Here is a 20,064-nt window from a genome sequence, read left to right as displayed (position 1 = left end):
TTCCAATCAGCGGAGATTTAGAAGGTTAAATCAAACTGCGCAAGAAAACAGCGGGGAGGAATCAGGAAGAACCGCACCCCTGAGGCTGAAGTAGCGCCACAGAAACTACAAGTCCCAGAAGGCACCGCGGTGCCTCCTCACAATGCATAGAAAACTGATCCCTCTCTCCCCGCCTCCCCCAGCCTCCTATTGGCTGGTAGCCCGCTTCCCTTTCTTGTGATTGGCTGCGCCGCTCCAGCAGGAGCGGTTGCTCTGTGTTTGAAGGGGGCGCAAGATGGCGGCGGGCGAGGTGGTGGGGCGCTACCGGAGCAGCATGAGCAGGAGCAAGGACCCCTCGGGGCTGCTCATCTCTGTGATCAGGTAGGGGCGGCGCGGCCCCGCTCCGCAGCCTCCCGGCCCGCCCTCAGGACCGACTGAGGGCTGTACGTGGGCCTTGTGGTGCTCTGGGGGCCTGAAGAGCTCGGGGTCGTTGCAGGGCCCGGACAGCTGTGAGGAGGACTCCGGGCTGGAGTGGGGCATCCTCTGCTGCGCCTTCGTGAGCCCCCACCTGTAGTGCTGCATTCAGCTCAGGGCGTCCCCCCACAGCCCCCCAGCATAAGGATGGAGCAGTTGGAGGGGATACAGAGGAAGCCACGAAAGTGCTCGGTGGATGGAGCACTTTGATGAAGAAAGACTGAGAGAGATAGGGCTGCTCAGCCTGGGGAAGAGGAGGATCCAGGGAGACCTAGTAGTGTCCTTGCAGTACCTGAAAGTGGCCTGCAGGAAAGATGGGAATAGTCTCTCTATCAGGGAGCGTAGTGAGAGGACAGGGGGTAATGGTTTTAGACAAAGAGGTGGATATATATTAGGGATGTGGAGGAAGCTCTTCACAATGAAAGTAGTGAGGCCCTGGCACAGCTGCCCATAGAAACTGTGGGTGCCCCATCCCTGGAAGTGTTCTGGGCCAGTTTGGGTGGTGCCCTGGGCATCCTGATCCTTCTCTAATTGACCTTGCCCACGGCAGGGAGTTGGAAGTGTTTTGCAGCCCAAGCCATTCTGTGATTCTGCTCCCCTTTCCATGGCTTTTGAGCATCCAGAGGTCAGAGGAGTGAGACCTGCAGTGAGCACCAGCCTTGTGCCATACTGTTGAGAGTCAAGGCACCGTTTCCCTACTTCTGTAGAATCTGTACTTTACCCTCATCTGCAAACAAACAGCAGCACTGAGTAAAAAATGAGGCTGGCTGGAAATAAGGCTTGACTAGGAAGTCCAGTGTGTGTTCAGTTTGGATATTATGAAAAGTTTCTTCTGAGAAAGAGTGCTGAGGCACTGGAACAGGCTGCCCAGGATGGTGATGGAGTCACTGTCCCTGGAGATGTTCAAGAAACATGGAGATGTGGCACTGAGGGGCATGGTGGGAGTAGGTTCAAGGTTGGACTAAATGATCTTAGTGGTCTTTTCCAGCCTTAATGATTCTGTGGTTCTATGGCTCCATCCTATTTTAGGATGTGAGAGTGGAAAAAGTGCCACCTCAGCTAGTCTCGCTGCATTGCAGGGGATGACGAGAAAGCAGCTGTGTCTAGTCATGTTCTGACTTGATTTTTGTCTGCCCTTGTTCCTACATTCCCCTCCCCTGGAATGTGATTCTGTGGTAATCTTGGAGCCAAGCAAGACCTGGCATTTTGCTATTTCCCTCTGTGCCTTTTCTAAAGGCTTGTAAGTCTTTTTTGGGCTGCTTCCACTCAGTGAGTTGGCAGCTGATTTCCCACACTTAAGCTTTGAAATGCTGGTCTTACGTACACTTCCCAAAGTGGTTGTAGGCAACAAGCAGTCCTACTACTGTATATTGTGCCTTGTAATGAACTTACAAACTCCAGTTCCTACTTCACAAGAAACTACTCTGTGAGAAACTGTAGTTGTTCTACTTTGGAGAAGTTATATTAGTAACGATTCAGTACCGAGCACGTGTAATGATCTGATTTTGAAGTACTGTATGAATCACAGTGTTTAGGGCTAAATTCTTTTCATTATTTCTGGAAGCTGGTCTTTCAGATCTTGCAAACTTGAGGTAGACGGCAACCAAACAAAGCAGCTGGTTCACAGCACTGCTTGGCCTTCCCAGGTTCGTGACTGCGGTCTCGGAAGCGTGTGCTAATAGGGAACAAAGCATCATGCTGAAAAATGAATGAAAGGTGATGTTAACACAGACTGACAACTGTCTAGCTTGTTAGTTTTCTAAGAAAAAGAGCTATAAAAAAGAAGATTTCTTTTTCAGGTTGGAGTTGCATGTGTATGTGATGCCAACTATTTTGCAGATAGAGAAGTGTATACATTGATATCACGTAACGATGATTTGATGGTAATGGTGTGGTGTACTTTGACAACTTTTTAATTCGTGTATAACAAGTGGTGAATACCCAAGTATGCGACTATGAAAATTTTACATCCAGGCCTGTGTACTCTCATGGGTGCAATTGTTTCAGTTTGCTTGGAATGCTTGCGTAATATATAACATGGGTAGTTGTGGAAAAGCATACAAAAAAAATCAGATCCTGATTTTTTTTACTGTGCTTTTATACCTTATATTTGGCCAAAGGTAGGTAGTGTGGATTTCAAGTGTGTTGTGCTTATTATTTCTTTGTCAGCCTCGAGTTTGAGTAAGTGAGACAGGCAGCTTGGTTAGTCATAGCTGGGTAACTTTCACTTAAAGAAAATACAGTAATTTGTGAACAGTGGAAGAATGAATAGTATAAATTAATTGCTGCAACATTTCCTTTAATAACCTTTCTTTTTTTTTTGGCATGTTTTCTATAATTTCCAACAGAAATTGAAGAATAATCGTAAGGGATTTCCAGATTTCTACTTCAATACATTTAAACTTGTCTTCTCATTTATGATATAAAATGAGAATGAGCGTTAAGTTCTTACCAAGTAAGAAATTGTATTTGTCTAATAATCTTTGGCTTACATGCACTGATACCTTAGTTAACTTATGTCCAGCATTTAGATGTAACATTGAGGATATTGACTTCATGAAATGAAAATTATTCAGTAGAACAGCCTGATAAGTGAACCTCCAAAACGTAATTAGAACTTGGTGTGGATGTAGAGGTTCTTTGCAGTGCTTGATGGGTAGCATTGAGCCAGACCATGAAAACCTGAAAGTAGAACTGATTGCGAAGGAAGGAAGAAGTGTTGTGTTAATATTCACATTTCTTACGGTTAGCCAAGTACAAAAAGCAAACGGCACGTGAAGGAATTTCAATCACTTTGCTCTGTGTGTTGTTTTTGCACGGCAACCTGGGTGAATAGGAACCTCCTAAGCAACAGGTGACATTACTTGCTGTTTTGTGTGTTCATAGTATTACCACTGCGAGCAACTTTAGACCTGGGTGAGTTGAATTTATCTTTCTTATGGCTTCACTCAGCTTCAGAAAGATATCAGAAATCTTAGCAGTCTGCTGTTGGTTTGAAATGCAGCAAAGTTTTCTTTTCTTGATGGCTTTATTTCCAAAACATTTGTGTAGAGTTTCTCCTGCCAGTCCTCTTGGTTTAACGCTTGTGTTTCCCTCTTTATTTAGAAGGCTGCTTGTTCCTGTTGTTCCTCGTGCAAAATACCTATGAAAGGGAATGATGGATGAAAAGTAGGAAAACTTTGCATTCTTCTGCTGCAAATAAACAAAACCAGAGGGGCAGGGGAGTTGGACGGGATGATCTCAGAGGTCTCTCCCAACCCCTGTGATTCTTCGTGCCTTATGGTATTTTACTCTGTAACAGCAAAGGTGGTGTAAGGGAACGTTGTTTAGATCAGCGTTTTAATGTGTAAAATGCTTTAAAGTGTGGAGATAAGTGTTTTATAAATATAAATGGTTTTATTAATGAAGGGTTAATTTCTTATATTTACTCAAGCTAAGTAGCTCTCTGTTGAAGAGACTGATTTGCTTTCCTCTGATGTAGATTTGGGGACTCAGTACTTACGTCACTGGACTTGGAAGGAGCAGATCTGGTCTCGCTTTCAGTGAGAGTATTTGGGGCCAAATCCCTGACAAAGCTTTAATGTATTACAGGAGCAGAGAAATTGAGAAGTGGCATTTTTTTGTAAGCTGGGCTCTGGTTTAAAATCATAGTGCTGCTGCTGCAGGGAAATTAATTACATAAAAGTCAGTATACATGTCCCACCTCAGTGTTAGGGTTTGCTCTGTCACAGCAGTTGGCCAGTCATTTTTAAAAAGGAGTGTCAGAGAGGTTCTGAGATCTCTGAACCCACAGTAACGCTCCTGAACTGCATCTCTGCATGGCCTGGAAATGTGGAGCCATTGCTCGTCTCTGCAGTGTTGCTTTCCAGCTGCTTTGCATGCAGATAATTGAGCTGAAGGAAGATGCAGCAGGCAAAGACCATGTTGCTGTCAGTCATTTATCTGTCCCCGTGAAGCGTCAGCTTTTCCTGTCGTGCTTGGGAGTGCAATTGTTTTCTGGGAGTTGTTTCCTGCAGGAGGAGCCGTGTGCTGAGCGAGTTCTCCTTGGTTCTCCGGTTGTTGCCAGGCTCTAGTATGGACCGATGGGAAGAAGCTGTTTCCTGAGCACAAGGAGTCACTCTGGCTGCTTGGTAGCCAGAGTACAGAGCTGAAGGAAAAGTCCTGTGGGGAGATGATAACCCTGTGAAGGTCATCTTGGAGAGATGATTGGTGGTGCAGATGCCTGGTGCCTGTGCTGGAGCAGTCCAGCTGTGTCAATGTAGCAAGCCACCTCACTCAGGTCTCCTCTGTGATCCTCATGGTATCTCACTGGCTCCAAAACCTAATTGTACATGCCCATCAACTGCAATTCAATTCACTTAACCGTGGTAAAACGTGTCTTGCAGGCCAGGAGTGAGTTGTTTTATGGCGTTATGCTGTGATTGTGTTTCAGGCCCAAGGCTACGGGAGCATCAGGATGTTAGCAAAATGTGTTAGCTGGATGATGCTATGCCTGTCCTGTAGGAACGCTGCCAGGAGTGAGCGATGTGTTCTTGGGCACAGTGTAAGTATATTCATAGCAGTAAGCCTTCCAGAAGTAGGGACTGTTTGAGAATATGATTGTTTGCAAAGTGCATTAATAAAACCCCTAACTTTGCTCCAGCATGGGGTGCCTTTTTCTCTTTATCCTGAGCCTTTGGGGATATGAGAGTATCTTCAATTTGCCCCGTTGCTCACATTGCTGAGTTACGTGACCATTTTGGTAAGATATTGCTCTTGGGGTTGTGGCTTCTGGAATAGGGTCTGGGTATCAGCTGTAGGTGCCCGTGTTCATTGCTGGGGGGTTGGACCAGATGGCCTTTAAAGGTCCCTTCCAACTCATGATTCCATGATTCTAGGGTTCAAATGGAGACCAGGAGCTTTCATTAGAGAGGTCCAGTACTCATCACGTGGACTGTCACGCTCTTTTAAAAAAGCAGCGCAGAGAACAGAGGACGTCCTGTTCATTTGCTGGGGAACAATTTAGAGAATATATATATATATATTAATATTTCAGAGGACAAATGTGTATGTATATTGATTTTTCTTAACCTTTTGTTTTGTTGGTAGCTGGCTGAAGCAGCTTTTGTAGTCTGAGACAAGCAACCTGGCATTTAGCAAATGCTGGGTTTTTTTTGAAAGATCTCGTCAGATTTTTAATTGGTGAATGTCTGCCTTTTGTTTATTGCTAGGCGTCTTTCTTTCCAATTAAAGCTTTCTGTTTTTTAAAACTGGCCTTTAATAGCTGCTTTAATTGGGAGAAAACAAACTTTAGCACTGACTCTGTAAGACCTTATTGAAATCTTTTTGCTAAGTTTTCACACGGGCAAACGCGTGTGACAGATGTCAAGGAGAACTAAAAGTGAGGCAAGATGGAGTGCGTCTCCCATTGTTATGTCTGCGGGAGTTGAAATTATGGGCAAAAAACCTTGAACGTATTTTATTTTTCACAAGCGAGATTCCCCTTTTCCCTTTTAATGGGTTCTGACCATTATTTTCATTACATTTACAGTGAAGTTTGTTAAATGGTTTCTTACTAACGACCTGGCATTTGATCGCCTCTTTCTGTCTGAAGCAATAGAAGTGAGATCCCAGTTTGTGATGTGGAGTGAGAGAGATGGATGTGTAGCTGTTGCCCTCGCTGTTAACATTTGGGAAATAGCTGCTACAAGAAATAAAGCTGAGTTACTCTGATCTGTATGTACTGTAATGGTCTCTTAAAACCACTTTTATTGCAAATGGCGTTTTCCAATGTTATAGAAGCAGCAGTTCTTCTAAAATATAAGTAGCTCGGAAATGCTTGGAGAAGAAATTGTATATGGCAGAATACGGTTCTAAACTATAAATTTTCCTGAAGCGATCTTGGGACACTTGTGTACAACGCATGGTAAGCATTGAATTGCAGCTTGGCACAGGTACTTAGGTTAAAGAGCAACAGACAGGGTAGGGTACAGGTGTGAACACACAACACTATGCAGGAGCACGGTGTGTGTGACCACGTTTTGCTATAGCTCGAGGCACAGAGCCTTGCAGCTTTTATTTCAGCTGTAGAGAACGCACAGCGCAGAACTCGGGTTCTTTACAAAACAAGGAAGCAGAAATAGGCAGTTTTGTTAATAAATGGTTACTAGCTCTGTGCTACCAACTTTTGCAGTTTTACCCTCCACCAACTCTCCCTTCCAGCGCAAGATGGAAACCTTCAAGTTAATAACAAAATTTGCAAAGCCCCTCGCTGCTGGGTGCGACGCTGCTGCTCTGAGGCTGGGCGGCTGCGGGGATGGATTCACAGCGCAGGGTGACCAGCAGCCCCTGAGCACTCCTCTTTTTATCACCCAGCCAGCAGGTCCGGGTAGCGCCGCGCAGCTTGTACTGTTGCAGATTTGAAAGAATTGATGCTCAGGACTTCATTTTTCTCCCGGGAGCGTGGTGATTCATGTCATCCCTGTGCTGGATGCGTGGTTCTCAGAGGAATTGCACTGAAAGGAAAGGAGTGCCCGTGGCCCCCTGGACTTGAATGACGTGTACTCGCCGGGTAGTACTTTGCTTGGACAGGATGATTTCAGTGGTCTTTTCCAACCTGAATGATTCTAAGATTCTTCTATTGGAGCCGTCATCTTAAATATGAGCAGTCCAATCCTTTACTGTTCTTCCAGAAATCAACCGATGGCTAACCATACCTGCGTTGTTTGTACTGGCCGGGAGAAATTTGATTAAAGGGTGGTTAATTTAGCAGAATAAAGAAAGCTCTGATGATATTTGTTTAGATGGCTGTAAGCTCAGCCTTTTCGCTACGGCTGCCGTGCATACATGCGCAAGTCCTCAATGATAAAAGATCATTAATTTCTGTTGAAAGTGCTCTAACCAACTGTGTAAGCAGCATGAAAGATTAATAGAATGTAAGCAGAGGGGGAAAATGTTTTATAATGCTGTGTTTACTTTCTGTGTTTAACAGCATTTTGAGGAGACTCAGTTCTGCTGTTTCCCGTTGCAGAGGGGTGAGTTATTTCTCTGTTTGCACAGCAGAGATCTGTCGGTGTGGAGGCTGGATGCCCTGTGTTCCTCTTGGTGAGGAAGGAGGTGCTGGTCCCACGTTTCACTATTTTTATTTATTTTTTAATGGTAAAAATCCCTTATTTTATATCCATTTGAGAGTGATATCCTGCTTTCCACACCTATTGACTTGTACGGTGCAGCTTCTGACTGCCTTCTTTCCAGCATCGTGAGCATTTCAACTCATGTCTTCAAATCCAGATTTTATTAGGAACAACTGAGCAACCTGCGAAAATGATGAGAAGGCATTCAACGTGTTGCTACTGAGTTAAATTGTTAAATACCTTTTGGATTCTTTTCTTCTTTCCAGACTGTTACAAGCAGACTTTTTATTTCCTAATGAAGCAACTTTTTATGGTGGTTTCAGTGGGACTTGGCAGGGGTTTTAAAACATGTATTCTCAGATTCTACGTTTCGAGGTTAAATAGTGCTGGAAGCTGTAGATCACCCCATTTGGGACTTGTCTTTAAGACTGCAATTTTCAATTATAAAATTCAAATAAGTCAATTTGGTTTAATGAACCTCTGGAAATGTATCGAGCGGTGTAGACAGTGGGCTGCTGTGTGCTTGTGCTTGTCCCAGGGTGCTCGACAACTTACTTCTCATTGTGCTGTGTTGAAATGCGGCCTCCTGAGGTCTCAGGCCGGCACAGCAGAGGGGGGAAAACCTGGTGAGCTGCTCTAGATACGCTTTGGCCTTCCAATACTTGAAGGGAACGTATAAACAGGAGGGGGATCGATTGTTTGTGAGGGTAGATAGCGATAGGACAAGGGGGAATGGTTTTAAGCTGAGACAGGGGAGATTTAGGTTAGATATTGGAAGGAAGTTTTTCACAGAGGGTGGTGACGCACTGGAACAGGTTGCCCAGGGAGGTGGTGGATGCCCCGTCCCTGGAGGCATTCAAGGCCAGGCTGGACGTGGCTCTGGGCAGCCTGGTCTGGTGGTTGGCGACCCTGTACTCAGCAGGGGGGTTGAAACTTGATCATCTTTGAGGTCCTTTTCAACCCAGGCCATTCTATGATTCTATGATTTTTTTCTCCATCCGTGGTTTAAGTTGTGTTTTATTCTGCTTAAATCATAGAATCATGGAAGGGTTTGGGTTGGAAGGGACCTTTGAGATCATCTAGTTCCCCCTTCTGTAGGCAGGGATACCTCCTTCTAGACCAGGTTGCTCAGAGCCCCGTAATAAATAATGTCATGCCTCTGGCAGCATCCTCATAATGCACATTTGATCTTAGATGTTGCTCAGTATTGTCAGGACAAGACCTGATCTCTGAAATGAGCAGGATCCGAGCCCTGTGTGATGTTGTGTTCCCTGCTACAGCTTCTTCTCTTCTGGAGGAGGAAGAAGCATTAATGAATGAGTGCATTTTCCTGTAAAGCTTCTTGCACAGCACTTGGATGCATCTTCCATGCATCTGTGAGGCCAATGCTTTATCCTCCCAACAACTTGCACTCAGATTATTTGCAACTTGACAGCATCTGAGTAAGTGGCTGACTAGGATTGCTTCTGCTGGACGGATGAGACGTGGGCAGGCGCTCTCAGATTGTTTCTTTTTTATTCCTTTCCCATGCATCCTGACCTCTTCTCTCTTACTCTCCTGCTGTTGTTTCTTGTCTGTGGGATTTCCACCCACGAAGAGCTTGGGCTGTCGGTCTGTGTGGCCGGTGGTGTGGCTGCCTCCAGGTGTTAGCGCAGCCGTAGGTGTCTGGCAACGATCGCAAGGCTTCAAACCACAATAATAAAGCAAATGCTGTAATGGATGCGTGGCCACGATCATCAGCAAGAGGCACCATATGAGGAGTAACAAGCTTGTAATGGGTTTCTTTTTACCCTCATTATTTCTTTTTTCTTTCACAGCAAAATCTCCTTGGCACACTGCAGCCAGTTCCTGCAGAGAGGAGTGCGGTCTTCCTAGACATCCACTCTGCTTAAATGATTATTTGTTGCTTCTAGCATCTGCTTTCTTCTGACTTCTTCAACTGCAGACATTGTTTGGTCAAAAATTGTCTGTGTGGGCCAAGGCCGTGCTTTGAGGCTTCTTCTGTTGAACAGTTCCTGGCATTGTTTTTCCTGGAGAAGAAGGTGATAACGTAAGGGAGTCACCTCAGTTGGACGCACTTCAAGCATAGCCTCTGCTTTCTCCATGACAAGCTTTAAGCCAAACTGTGTTGTGTGCAGTTGATACCACAAGCTGTTTGCATTATTGTGGCTTCAGAGGTGTTTGAAAGCGAGGAATGGGTGGGCTTAACAAAGCATAGGATACGGTACCGAGCAATAGCGAAACAGGTGGCAGAAAGTTTGCTGGGGATTGCTGTTAAAAATGGAGCTCTGTTTGCTCCCCTGCTGTTGTAGCACTCGCAATTATGCTTCGCTCAAATGTTCATTTTCTCAATCAGGTGAGAAATATTTCAATTTGATCAGCTTGCCTTTCTTGTCGGTGTTTCCCACTGTCTCTAATGAGTGTTTTCATGTGAATAAGCGATGCTGAGTGAAGGCAAGTGAATTGCACTTGTAAAGGATCTTGATGCAGACGTGATGGAGCCTTCCTCCTGGATTTCCAAACCTCACCTGTGCATCGTGTTGCTCTTTTCCTCCTTGAACCCAGATGTTTGAGTGTACATGATCTGATGTTGGGGAGCAGAGGAAGAGCGGACTCCACAGGGGTCTCCAGATGCTGAAACCCCCCAGCAGTGTTCACAAGGGGACTGAACAGTCCTTCCCAGCCAGATAAGCCTTGTACCTCCCCACAAGGACTGCATGTTGCAGGTGCTCACTTAACATGTATTTTCTAGGGTGCATACTTGGGCACAGAGTATCTGTCCTTTCACGTTGATGCAATAAAAAATTCTGCAGTAACATAATGCCTACGTAGTGTTACTACAGTGTTCTGCCTGCAAAAGAAATTTGCTAGTCAAGAAACTGGTATTTAAAACTGTTTGTAATCCATAGCTTAGCCCTGCTAAGGATGATTACTGCTGGCTTTAGGGTAGGTAAAATAGGCAGGCAGTTTATCCACCCAGCCAAGCTGGAGGCATCAGAGAAAGCAAATTTGCAGAAATGAAACATTTATTATTCATTATCAGTTTCCTCTTAAAATTGGCACTTAACGTGGGTGAGCAAAAGAAATTACCTATCTGCCCTATAGAAAAGAATAAAGCCCTTGGTAACAAGGGGCTTGTGGGGGGGATACGGGACTGATTGGTGCAAACAGAAATTCTTGTTGAGTCTGAAATCTGATTGCTGCTGGTCCTGTAACTTCGAGATTGCTGCCTGTGCCTGCAAATGAATGGTCTTCAAGGTTAATACGGACTTCTTCGTTTGCGAAGATGTCAAATACAGGGGTGGGGGGGGCTAACTAAATGTAGGATTTCAAGGAAAAATACACCGCAGTGAAGGAGGCAGTGGGGTTTTGAGATGAAGCAAGAGCGGTGTGGAGTGAACCTTGAATTTGGGTTCAGAAGACCAAGAGCTTGGGTGTGCTGCAAGGGCATGCAGAGCTTTGCAAAGCACGGAGGTTGGCCTGGGTGTTCAGAGCTGAGGAATTCAGGGATTTCTCTGTCCAGGAGCTATCTGGGTTAATGGCCTGCGAAGAATAAAATGAGGGGTGTAGGAAAGCACAGTTGCTTGTCTGATGCTTCAGAATGAGGTTAGGTATTGCGGTGATGGATGCTAAAACCAAATCTTCAGTGTCCAACAGGATTCTGAAGTTGGAAACACTGGTGGAGCATCCTCATTGCTGGTGGATCCCTTCAGGAGGAAGGCAAGCAGTTTTCTTCAGGCATGCCAGTATTTCAGCTGTCGCTGTATGTATTTCTGTGTGCAAACCAAACACTCGGTGGCCATCAAGCTTTGTGGCTGGTAACAAGCATCACCAGCTGAAGCAGCAGCACCTAAAGCACCTGCAGTGCTGCTGCTGGCTTTGCAGAGGGCTTTTTGTATTGAGTGCAGCAGGATGCCCCAGGATAAGCACTTTCTTTGTGAATGCCCCGGTGGGTATTCTCAGTTGGCACTCATCCTGGTCACAGGGTGACAGAGTAAAGTCATCCGTCGTGCATTTCATCCACATCAAAGCTTATTTTGGAGCGGTTTGGCACAGATGAGCTGTGCACGTTTGTGGGAACACGGGTGTTACACAAACTAGACGCTAATCTGCGTGCAGTGTGCTTTCTGTGGTGCTGGGAGCTGTGATGGTGCTGGGGCTGGAGTGCATTTGGAGCTCAGAAGTGCAGCGTTATGAAGGGAGGTGAATCTCTCCACAGTTTTGCAGCTGCTCAGCTCTGTGTAGCATTTCTGTACTCCTGTAGTTATCTGTTGTGCCACATGATGCATCCTACAATGGTGTTTGTTTTCTTCTGCTGTTGAATAGCTTAGTGAACACTGTGTTCTTTCAGTTCACAACAATGGAAGAAATTTATTAGCTTGTGAAATAACGATGGCTTGTTTTCCGTGCTTTTACATTATAAGGCTGCCTTGAGTTCTGGGCATGGTTTGAAGAGAGTTTGCAGCTCGTGTTTTCCTTACCCCCCCTCCTCAAATGAATCCATTACGCTCTAGGGGTGAATTCACAGGTGAGACGGTGTCAGAGGTCTGGTGTCCCGGTGTTCAGAATTGCTGGTTAGCTTTTGATGGCTACAATCTGTTGAACTGCTGTAAAGCAGCAGATGAAGGTGGATTCAAACATACTGGAGGTCCTCGTTTGTCCCAGCGTGCCTTGTTCCTTCATCCGCAGCGCTGAGGAAGGAGGGCCAGAGCTGCTGGGGTCATTCTGTTTTCTGGGATGATAATGTCTTGTCTCTTGCAGAAGTGGTAGAGATGGCAATTGCATTTGGTCAAAGTGGATGCATTTTCTTCTGTGTTTACCTTTGGAAATCAGCAGTTCCTGTCTCAGTTGGCTCAGTGGAGGCACCTTGCTGGACTCCTGTAGGAATCTTTCCACTTGCTCCCTGTGTTCGTTGTTTGAACTGGGTGCTGGAAAGCAGAGATGAAGAAGGCTTGTGATCTAAAAGATCAACTTCTACTGGGATGAATAGTCCCAACAGACTTCTAAAATTACCCTAATACCGTCGTGTATTCACTGACACTGGGGAAGTAGCAAGGTTTGTTTCATTCTTGTAGGAACTAAGTTGTGCATCTCATGATTAAAAACATTCTAGGGATTTTGCCTGATGATCTTCTCCATCCTATCTTCAGTGAAAGCAGCTCCACCAAATTAAGCGTTTGTACAGTCTGCATTTTTAACTATGTAAAACCAAAAGGGGCAATGAGACTTGGCTGAATGGATCTCTGTTTTACTGTAGCATAAAAACGTCTCTTAACAGACTAACATCCAGTTGGAATTACTCTAATCCTATTGAGCTCTGGCTAATGAGACAGGCATATGCAGCCATCCAGCTGCCAAGTACAAATTACAGGTATTTTACAGGAGAGGCGGATTCTCATTGAGGAAAATGAAAACGAAAAAACAACTGAACTGATCAGGGAACCCTTCTGGAAATCCCCAACGAGTTTGTAACATGCATACACTTGGCATGCAGGCTGACATTTCTTCTCTTTGTTGTGTGTTTTTCATGCTTTTTGCTTTTCAGGGTGTTCTGAAAAGCTGATGGATATTTATTGTTTCATCATCCTGTCCTGTTTTGTAATTCTCTCCATCAAAGTTCTTGCTGCAAAGTTCCTTTCCCAAACAGTTCTGATCCTTTCTCTTTGGCAAACGGCGTGTTGACTTTTCCTCATCCTTGCCACACATTTTAATAGAACTGAAACAAGCAAAGATGCCCTTGGCTTACTTTTCTGCAGTGTTAGCAGGAACATGTATAATCTCAAGAATATTAAGTATTCCTTGCTTTGCTCTTTGCTGTGCAGAACAAGAAAAAGAAATGACTCCCGTACCGAGGGGCTTAGGAAATTCAGGTGTACAGGGTAACGTTTGAGGTTCAAAGTGACAGGGCTCCTTTTTGTAGTTACAGGTGCCACTAAACTTCAAGGATTTAATGTTGTGGGGTTTGTTTTTTTTTTAAGGAGAAAAATAAATGGTAACAAATTACTGGAGTAGAGAGAAAGTGGTTGGCTTTGGTTGAAGAAGGTAAAGTTAAGGCTCTGCATACTGATGCTGTAACTGGAGAAGGAGAGGAGAAAGGTCTTGCTGCTGGCTGTGAGCAATTGAAAACACTCATACGCTTTCAAACACGTCGCAGAAATTTGTCCCTTAAAACCAGGGTGCACATAAAAGTAAGTTATTTTGTGGAAAAAGTTTAATGTGGATTTTTGAAAAACTGAGAAGAGGTGTACTCTGTTTTCTGGCACAGTAGTTTCTGACGTGGCTCGAAACAGCTTCACTTCAGCTTATTTATATGTTGCAATTTGTAATCTTAAATGGGCTTTGCTTTTCTGTAAGCGCTCTCTGATGGTTCTTCAATGCACGATGGTGGGATGGATCACACATGCACTTTCTGTTTCCCCAGCTGTCCATCCAGATGTCTGTAGTGCCAGTTTCTAAAATCAGAAACTTATACTTTGGAAACGTCATGGTCTTTTGGTAAAGTAAATGAGTAAGGCGTCTCTGCCGTTGCTTTTCTCCGCTTGGATCTTGGGTTGTGATTTAAACTTCTGGCTTACCTGTAAGGGAATCTTTTGCAGGTATTTAAGGGAAATTCATGTGGATGGAGTCCCTGTCCTGTCGTATAATAGCACCTTGGTTTAAGCTGGAACTTTGTGAGAATGGATCACTGCTGTCTTGTTTTTCTGCAGGTCTGAGAGCTGGAATGTCCTGGTAAGGAGGGCAGGCCCTGTGTTGGCCTGTGGTGTGTGCATGTTTGTGTGTACATGCACAGGAGCCAGGTAACTTCACCTCCAGCTCCTCCAAAACGTCACCCAGCTTCAGATGATCTAAATTGTGAGAATCTTCCAGAGGATAAGAACAAATAAATGCTCTCCTGAGACAGATAGGTGGTTAATGTAGCTCAGTAGTTTGTCTCAAACAGTGGCAATATGCAATGTTGGGATACTCAGATCTGGCCACTTAGAGGTGCCTGGTGCCTCATGCATCTCTAGTGCCCATGGTTGCTGGGTTAGGGATGCTGGAGGATACGTTCCCCCTTTTGTGGAAGCTTTAGGCCACCATGGGGCCTCCCCTCAGCCTTCTCTGGGCTGAACAAACCAAGGGACCTCAGCTTCTCCTCACATACTTTGCCCTCCAGGCCCTTCCCCATCTTCATAGCCCTCCTTTGGACGCTCTCTAATAGTTTTATGTCCTTCCTAAGTTGTGGCACCCAAACCTGCACCAGGTGCTCCAGGCGAGGCTGCAGCAGGCATCTATGAGTTTCAGCTGGTACCACCATAGCGCTAGCAGTACACAACTTAGTGGTGTGCTTCCACTGTTCACCTCGTTTTGATCTGTAGGGTCCCTTCCAACCTAAGCCATTCTGTGCTTTCTGACTTCTGCAAGCACCAGATATTCATCTCCTTTCAGCCTTTTCCAAACTGAAGTGTCTTTTGCGTTAGCAGAGAGAACAACAGCTGCATCACTTCCACTGTTTCAGTTGTGTTTTCAAGGCCAACTGAAGAGAAAACAGACCAGAGCTGCTCCCGTTGCTCCAGCTGTCAGCAGAGCAAGGTTTTGCATAGCAGCAGAGCGAGTCCTTTGTCTTGCTCTCATCTTTCTGAATTCTGGGTGACTTCTGTGTATTATGCTCATCTTTCCAGAGAACTAGAAGTGTAGAAAAAGACCTTGGCAGCTACATTCCCCATGTGTGCTGCTGAGGTTCCTGAAGTCAGAGTGGATGGACGGAGGCCTTGAGACCTCAGTGTTCCCATTACCCTTTTTTTGGTATGGATTAGTAATGTTTTTCATAGTACTAATATTACATACTACGACTGGCTGTGTTGTGGTTTGAATGATGAGGTCTTTGAAACTTAGTCTGTAGTTGTGCAAAGGTGAATAGTAGCTCTGGTAAGTCACAAATTTTGAAATTTAATTTTAATTAAAACCGGAAACTTTCCTAGTTAATGGTATAAGCCACTTTGATTCAGCTTCTTGCTTCTGCAGTAATCCACGATTCTCCTGCAATCTATAGCACAGGTGAGAGAGAATCAATGTTTCCATTAACTATTGGAGGCAGGCAATATCGTTCAGCTTCAAACTCAAACAACATGTCAATTCCTGACGAGGAGCTGCCATTGTGTCTGGTGGAGCCAGGCTGAAGAGCAGTCTTTTAGCAAAAGCAAACAGTTTTCAAAAATAAAGGGTGTTCACATGCAAGAGCTCTTCATGGAGCGAGATTTACTGCTGAACGCATTCTTTCACTTGCTTGCTTTTCATCTATTGCAGTGTGAACTCAAACTTTACTGCGGCGCACGGGTGCTGTGTATTTAATTCTGTTGCATTAGCTGTATGCTTAGCTTTGTTTTCTAGCACATCTTCCTGCATTAGTTTGTCAGAAGTGGTTACGTGACCTCTGCTAACAGCGTTGCAGTGTTTCAGTTTTACTTAGTGCATGTAATTGCAGCTCGACTGTTTGAGGAAGCAGAGCTGTGTATTCGCCAGGTAGGGAAGGAAAAACTGGGCCATGGGGACACGGATCTGCCTGCTTAGCTCATTGCAAGGCAGGGATTTCCCATTTCCATGTGGATTGTGTAGCAGTAGAGAGCTGTGCAAAAGCTGCTGTGGGGGGTGCTCTGCGTGCTCTGCCAGATGTCGGCAGCAGAGCAGAGGCTGTAATCCAATTTTCCTAATTCCTGCTTTGTTTTCTAGCCACTCCACCGCTGTTCTTTCTTTCTTTCCAGGTCCTTTTTGCATGATATTAAAATGCTTTGCATGCAGTGGAAGCTAATTGAAATAACTTCTTTGAGAAAACACATTTTAAGGCATAACTAAGAATAGAATCTTGGTGTAGTAACACTAGAAAGCATTTCCATTTCTATAGCTACTATGAAACATTGTCCTCTAAGTTCTACGAATAAATCTTACGCGCTGGAAGAAGTTAGGTCCTCAGTGGAATGAGGAGGGTAAATGGGGGGTAGCCTCATTTCTAGGTGTTCCTTGTGCAAAAGGAGAGGTGCACCCTCATCACCACTAACTATGGCAGCTCTCCGTATCTGGGAGGAGGAGGAGAGTGTGAAGAACCTACACAGATAGTCTGAACCGTAACGAAGGAAAGAGGCTTGGTTCCTCATTTCCATGTTGTATCTGTTCAGGCCTTCTGCCGCTGCCACTTAAAGGGTAAAAGTGTCAGAATTGTGTCAAATAAAATGCACCAGTTGGGTGCATTGTCGTTCAGGGTGTTCTAGGAGGCATCGTGGCTTTAATTCTTTCCTGCTCGGTAGCTGAGTTGGACTCATCCTCCTGTCGTGCCATGTTCCATCTGGTGGTACAGATTTGCTTGCTCACTTGAGTTTTCTTAGCTGCTCTTTCTGGGATCGTGATCTCTTGTGAAATGGCTTGGTTTTTTTTTGTTGTTTTTTTTTTTTCCCCTCTACTTTTAAAGATGGAGCCCTGGAGTGGGTGGCACAGCCTGTTGTTTTTCTTTGTAGGGAAGCGTAGTAGTGAACTGGAAGTTCTGGGTGTGTTTCCTTTGACTTTGGGAGAAAGGGAGCATTTGTTCATTTGTGTTATGTCCCAGGTAAAAGTAAACAAAGAAACCTGAAAGAAATTCGTACTTGCATTCTTGACTAACATAAATAGCCAGAATTCAGAAAAATCTATCAAGTAGTAACTCCTTGGTTTGTCACTCAAGATACTTTTGGATGCCCCTTAAGAAAATAGGTTTCTCTCATCCAGTGTTTTATTTTTTCAGGATGTACAGTCCTTTCCTTCTACCTTTGGACTTAACTGCAGACAACAAGTGGCAGTTACTGGAAGGAAAGTTGGTATTTTCTTATTGACAGCAGGAGATTGTGGTTTGAGTTTAACTGGACCTCATTGCTTCAACAGATCCAAAATGAAAGCGCTGTGGTAGAGAGAGCAACAGCATTCAGGAATGGTTTTTTGATTTCTTTCAACCCATTTCACCTTCTCCACTGAAATAGCTTAAAAAAAATCCAGGAAAACAACAACAACAACAACGAAAAAAGAATTCTCTCTCACTCCTGGGGTGTGTATTTTTTTCCTCTTTGTAAGGAATTGCAAACAGTGGCTATTCTACTGCTTTTGTGTTTGTATACTCTTTCAATATATACTATACCATCTTAAAATGGTGCCATTGCTCATCAGAAGTCTGAACTTGGGTAATTTTTATGAAATTACGGCCTCTATGTTCATGCTCTGCTGGGTCTATTTTTAAAGGCATCTCGCTTGCAGCAAGTAGACGTTCAGGACTTCTTGATCCTTCTGTAAATCTGAGAATTTTGGAGTGATGCCACGAAACTTTGTCCTTCCCTTGCCGGTTTGATTAAATTTTCATCAGCTTCGTTGGAATCTCAGACTTCACTGATTTGAGTAAATAAAAATACTCTTGCTGGATGATGCTACTCAAAGGTTAAAGGGGTGTGTGTGGCAGAAATAAGGGTGTGTTACACTTCTTCCCTGTAGTGGTATCATGTCTGAAAACAGATTGACTGTTGGAAGGCGTGGATAGGTTTTTGGTGGATTTCTCTCTCTACTAAAATACAATTTCTTCTTGATGGCTCTTTGTTAGTAATAAATGGGGATATATTTCAGATGTTAAACTGTGCCCATGGTCGTGACAGTTGGGAAATACGGTAACTAACGTTGCTTTCCTTTTTCATAAATATAGTAATGTTGTTAATTAGAAAAAAAAAAAAAAAGGCTCCCAAGCATGTGAAAATAGGGGAATTAAGAAAATTAAGAAACAGAACAACTGTGTTTTATTAAAGTACATTGCTCTTTATAGATCATCAAACAAATGTTTACCAGGAAAAAAAAAAACAACTTGACTCAGTGATGCCAGACTAAAGGCACTGACTGGTTTCTGGTAGATAGTGAATATTTTAAGAAGAGGCTTCTTGTCCTGATGAGTAATTTAAAAATATCCTCATTTTTATCAAACTTTTCCCCTTAGAACTCTGTCTACCAGTGATGATGTGGAGGACCGAGAGAATGAGAAGGGCCGCCTGGAAGAAGCTTATGAGAAGTGTGACCGGGATTTGGATGAGCTCATTGTCCAGCACTACACGGAGCTCACCACCGCGATTCGCACCTACCAGAGCATCACGGAGCGCATCACCAACTCACGGAACAAAATCAAACAGGTGAAGGCTGGCTCTGCTTGCATGCCCTTGGTAGCCTGTAGTCTGGGTACAAATGTTTGCAGCTTCTATTCCTGAGTTCCGTTCCCTTGGTGGTGGTGGAACGTAAGCTCACGTTTTAACCTCTTATTTCTCACCTTTTTCCCAGCTATTTGCCATCGTCTTTAAGTGAACTGAAAATTGAATTGAGAAAGCACAGCTGGCTGCTAACCAAACTGTGGTGTGGCTGGGAGCAGAGCATCCAATCTTAATGCAGTGGTCCCAGGCTATGTCTTACTGCCGGCGTGTTTTCCATAGGATCTCCTGTTGTCTTTTGAGATCACGTGTAATTAAAGAGAAAAATGAGAGGAGGATAAGAAGAACAAAGCTTTGCAGTGCCCTCTGTTCATTTACTGTCTGGGCAATTTGCTATCGGGTTTTTGAAGTCTAAGGGCTGCTAAGCTAACACCTCTCCCTCTGATCTGTTCATGTCTTTATATGTTGGCCTCCGACAACCTCCTGAGTAGTCTGGGTGATTCATCAGCTTGTTTTTTTCCTCAGAGAATATGAATTTTGGTGCTATTTCCAAACTCAGTTCTGTTGTGTGAATGTACGTGAACTCTGTGCCCCCGTGTATTTCAGTGTTTTGAGTGCTCACACTTCAGTAGTGTGTCAATAAATAACTCTGGCACTCTTTGTTGTGGACTTGTCCCATCTGCTCTCTCCTTCCAGCTCTGATTACTGTAGCAATAGATAAATTCTTTGGTCTCCTGTCCTGTCTTTTACTTCCCGTGTGATTTGCCTCACCTGAACTTTGCAGGCTAGGCACCGGAATTGTTCCGTTTTCTTTTTCCTGACTTTGGGGAGGTCTCAGTACCTTTCACAGTGCTGCTTTAGAAACAGTAGGCTGTGACCCTTCTGGGGCTACGTACTGACCCTACTGCCTTTTAAAATTCATTTAGCATTTTCAAAGAGAATGAGACCATCTCGATGCTTTCCAAGGGTAAGAGTTCATTCTAGGATTTATGTACAAAGCTCAGCATTTTGAAAGCAGAGATCAATTGCACTAAATTTGAAGTAAACTATAGCTGGTGGCCTATTCTCACACAGTGTACTAAGCTTTGCAGAGGTCAAAACAAACATATTGGGGGAGACCTTTTGGTCCTGCCTAGAAGAAAGACTCTAAAGGTGAAGGACCTTTTGATATTTAAGTTTTCTTATTAGTTTTGGTCAACATGTATTGCAGTAGCTTTGTCCTAATCTCATAGGAGGCCCCAGATCTGATTTGTCATCAATCTGTATTACACTGTCAGACTTCCTTTTTGATTTTGGTTGCACAGGCATTTACTTATGTTAGG

The 20,064-nt window shown here is 44.3% G+C and overlaps 1 protein-coding gene across 5 annotated transcripts in view; it reads left to right on the top strand.

The window, feature by feature from the left end:
* EXOC4 (exocyst complex component 4) overlaps positions 208-20,064 on the top strand; it is a 397,026-nt gene continuing 377,169 nt past the window's right edge. For 3 of the 5 annotated variants that reach the window (XM_021384283.1, XM_021384284.1, XM_021384288.1), the window contains exons 1-2: positions 208-360; positions 18,541-18,730. In XM_021384283.1, coding sequence (XP_021239958.1) covers positions 275-360; positions 18,541-18,730 — 276 coding nt within the window. In that variant the 5' untranslated portion in view covers positions 208-274. Of the gene's footprint in view, positions 361-3,268; positions 3,370-4,885; positions 4,997-18,540; positions 18,731-20,064 lie in introns of those variants that run through there. The other 2 variants (XM_021384285.1, XM_021384286.1) reach the window with 2 other exon arrangements.

Source organism: Numida meleagris, chromosome 1, assembly GCF_002078875.1.
Source record: "Numida meleagris isolate 19003 breed g44 Domestic line chromosome 1, NumMel1.0, whole genome shotgun sequence".
Lineage (NCBI taxonomy): Eukaryota > Metazoa > Chordata > Aves > Galliformes > Numididae > Numida > Numida meleagris.
Note: the sequence above shows the minus strand (reverse complement) of the source record. Positions and strands in the feature narration are given on the sequence as shown.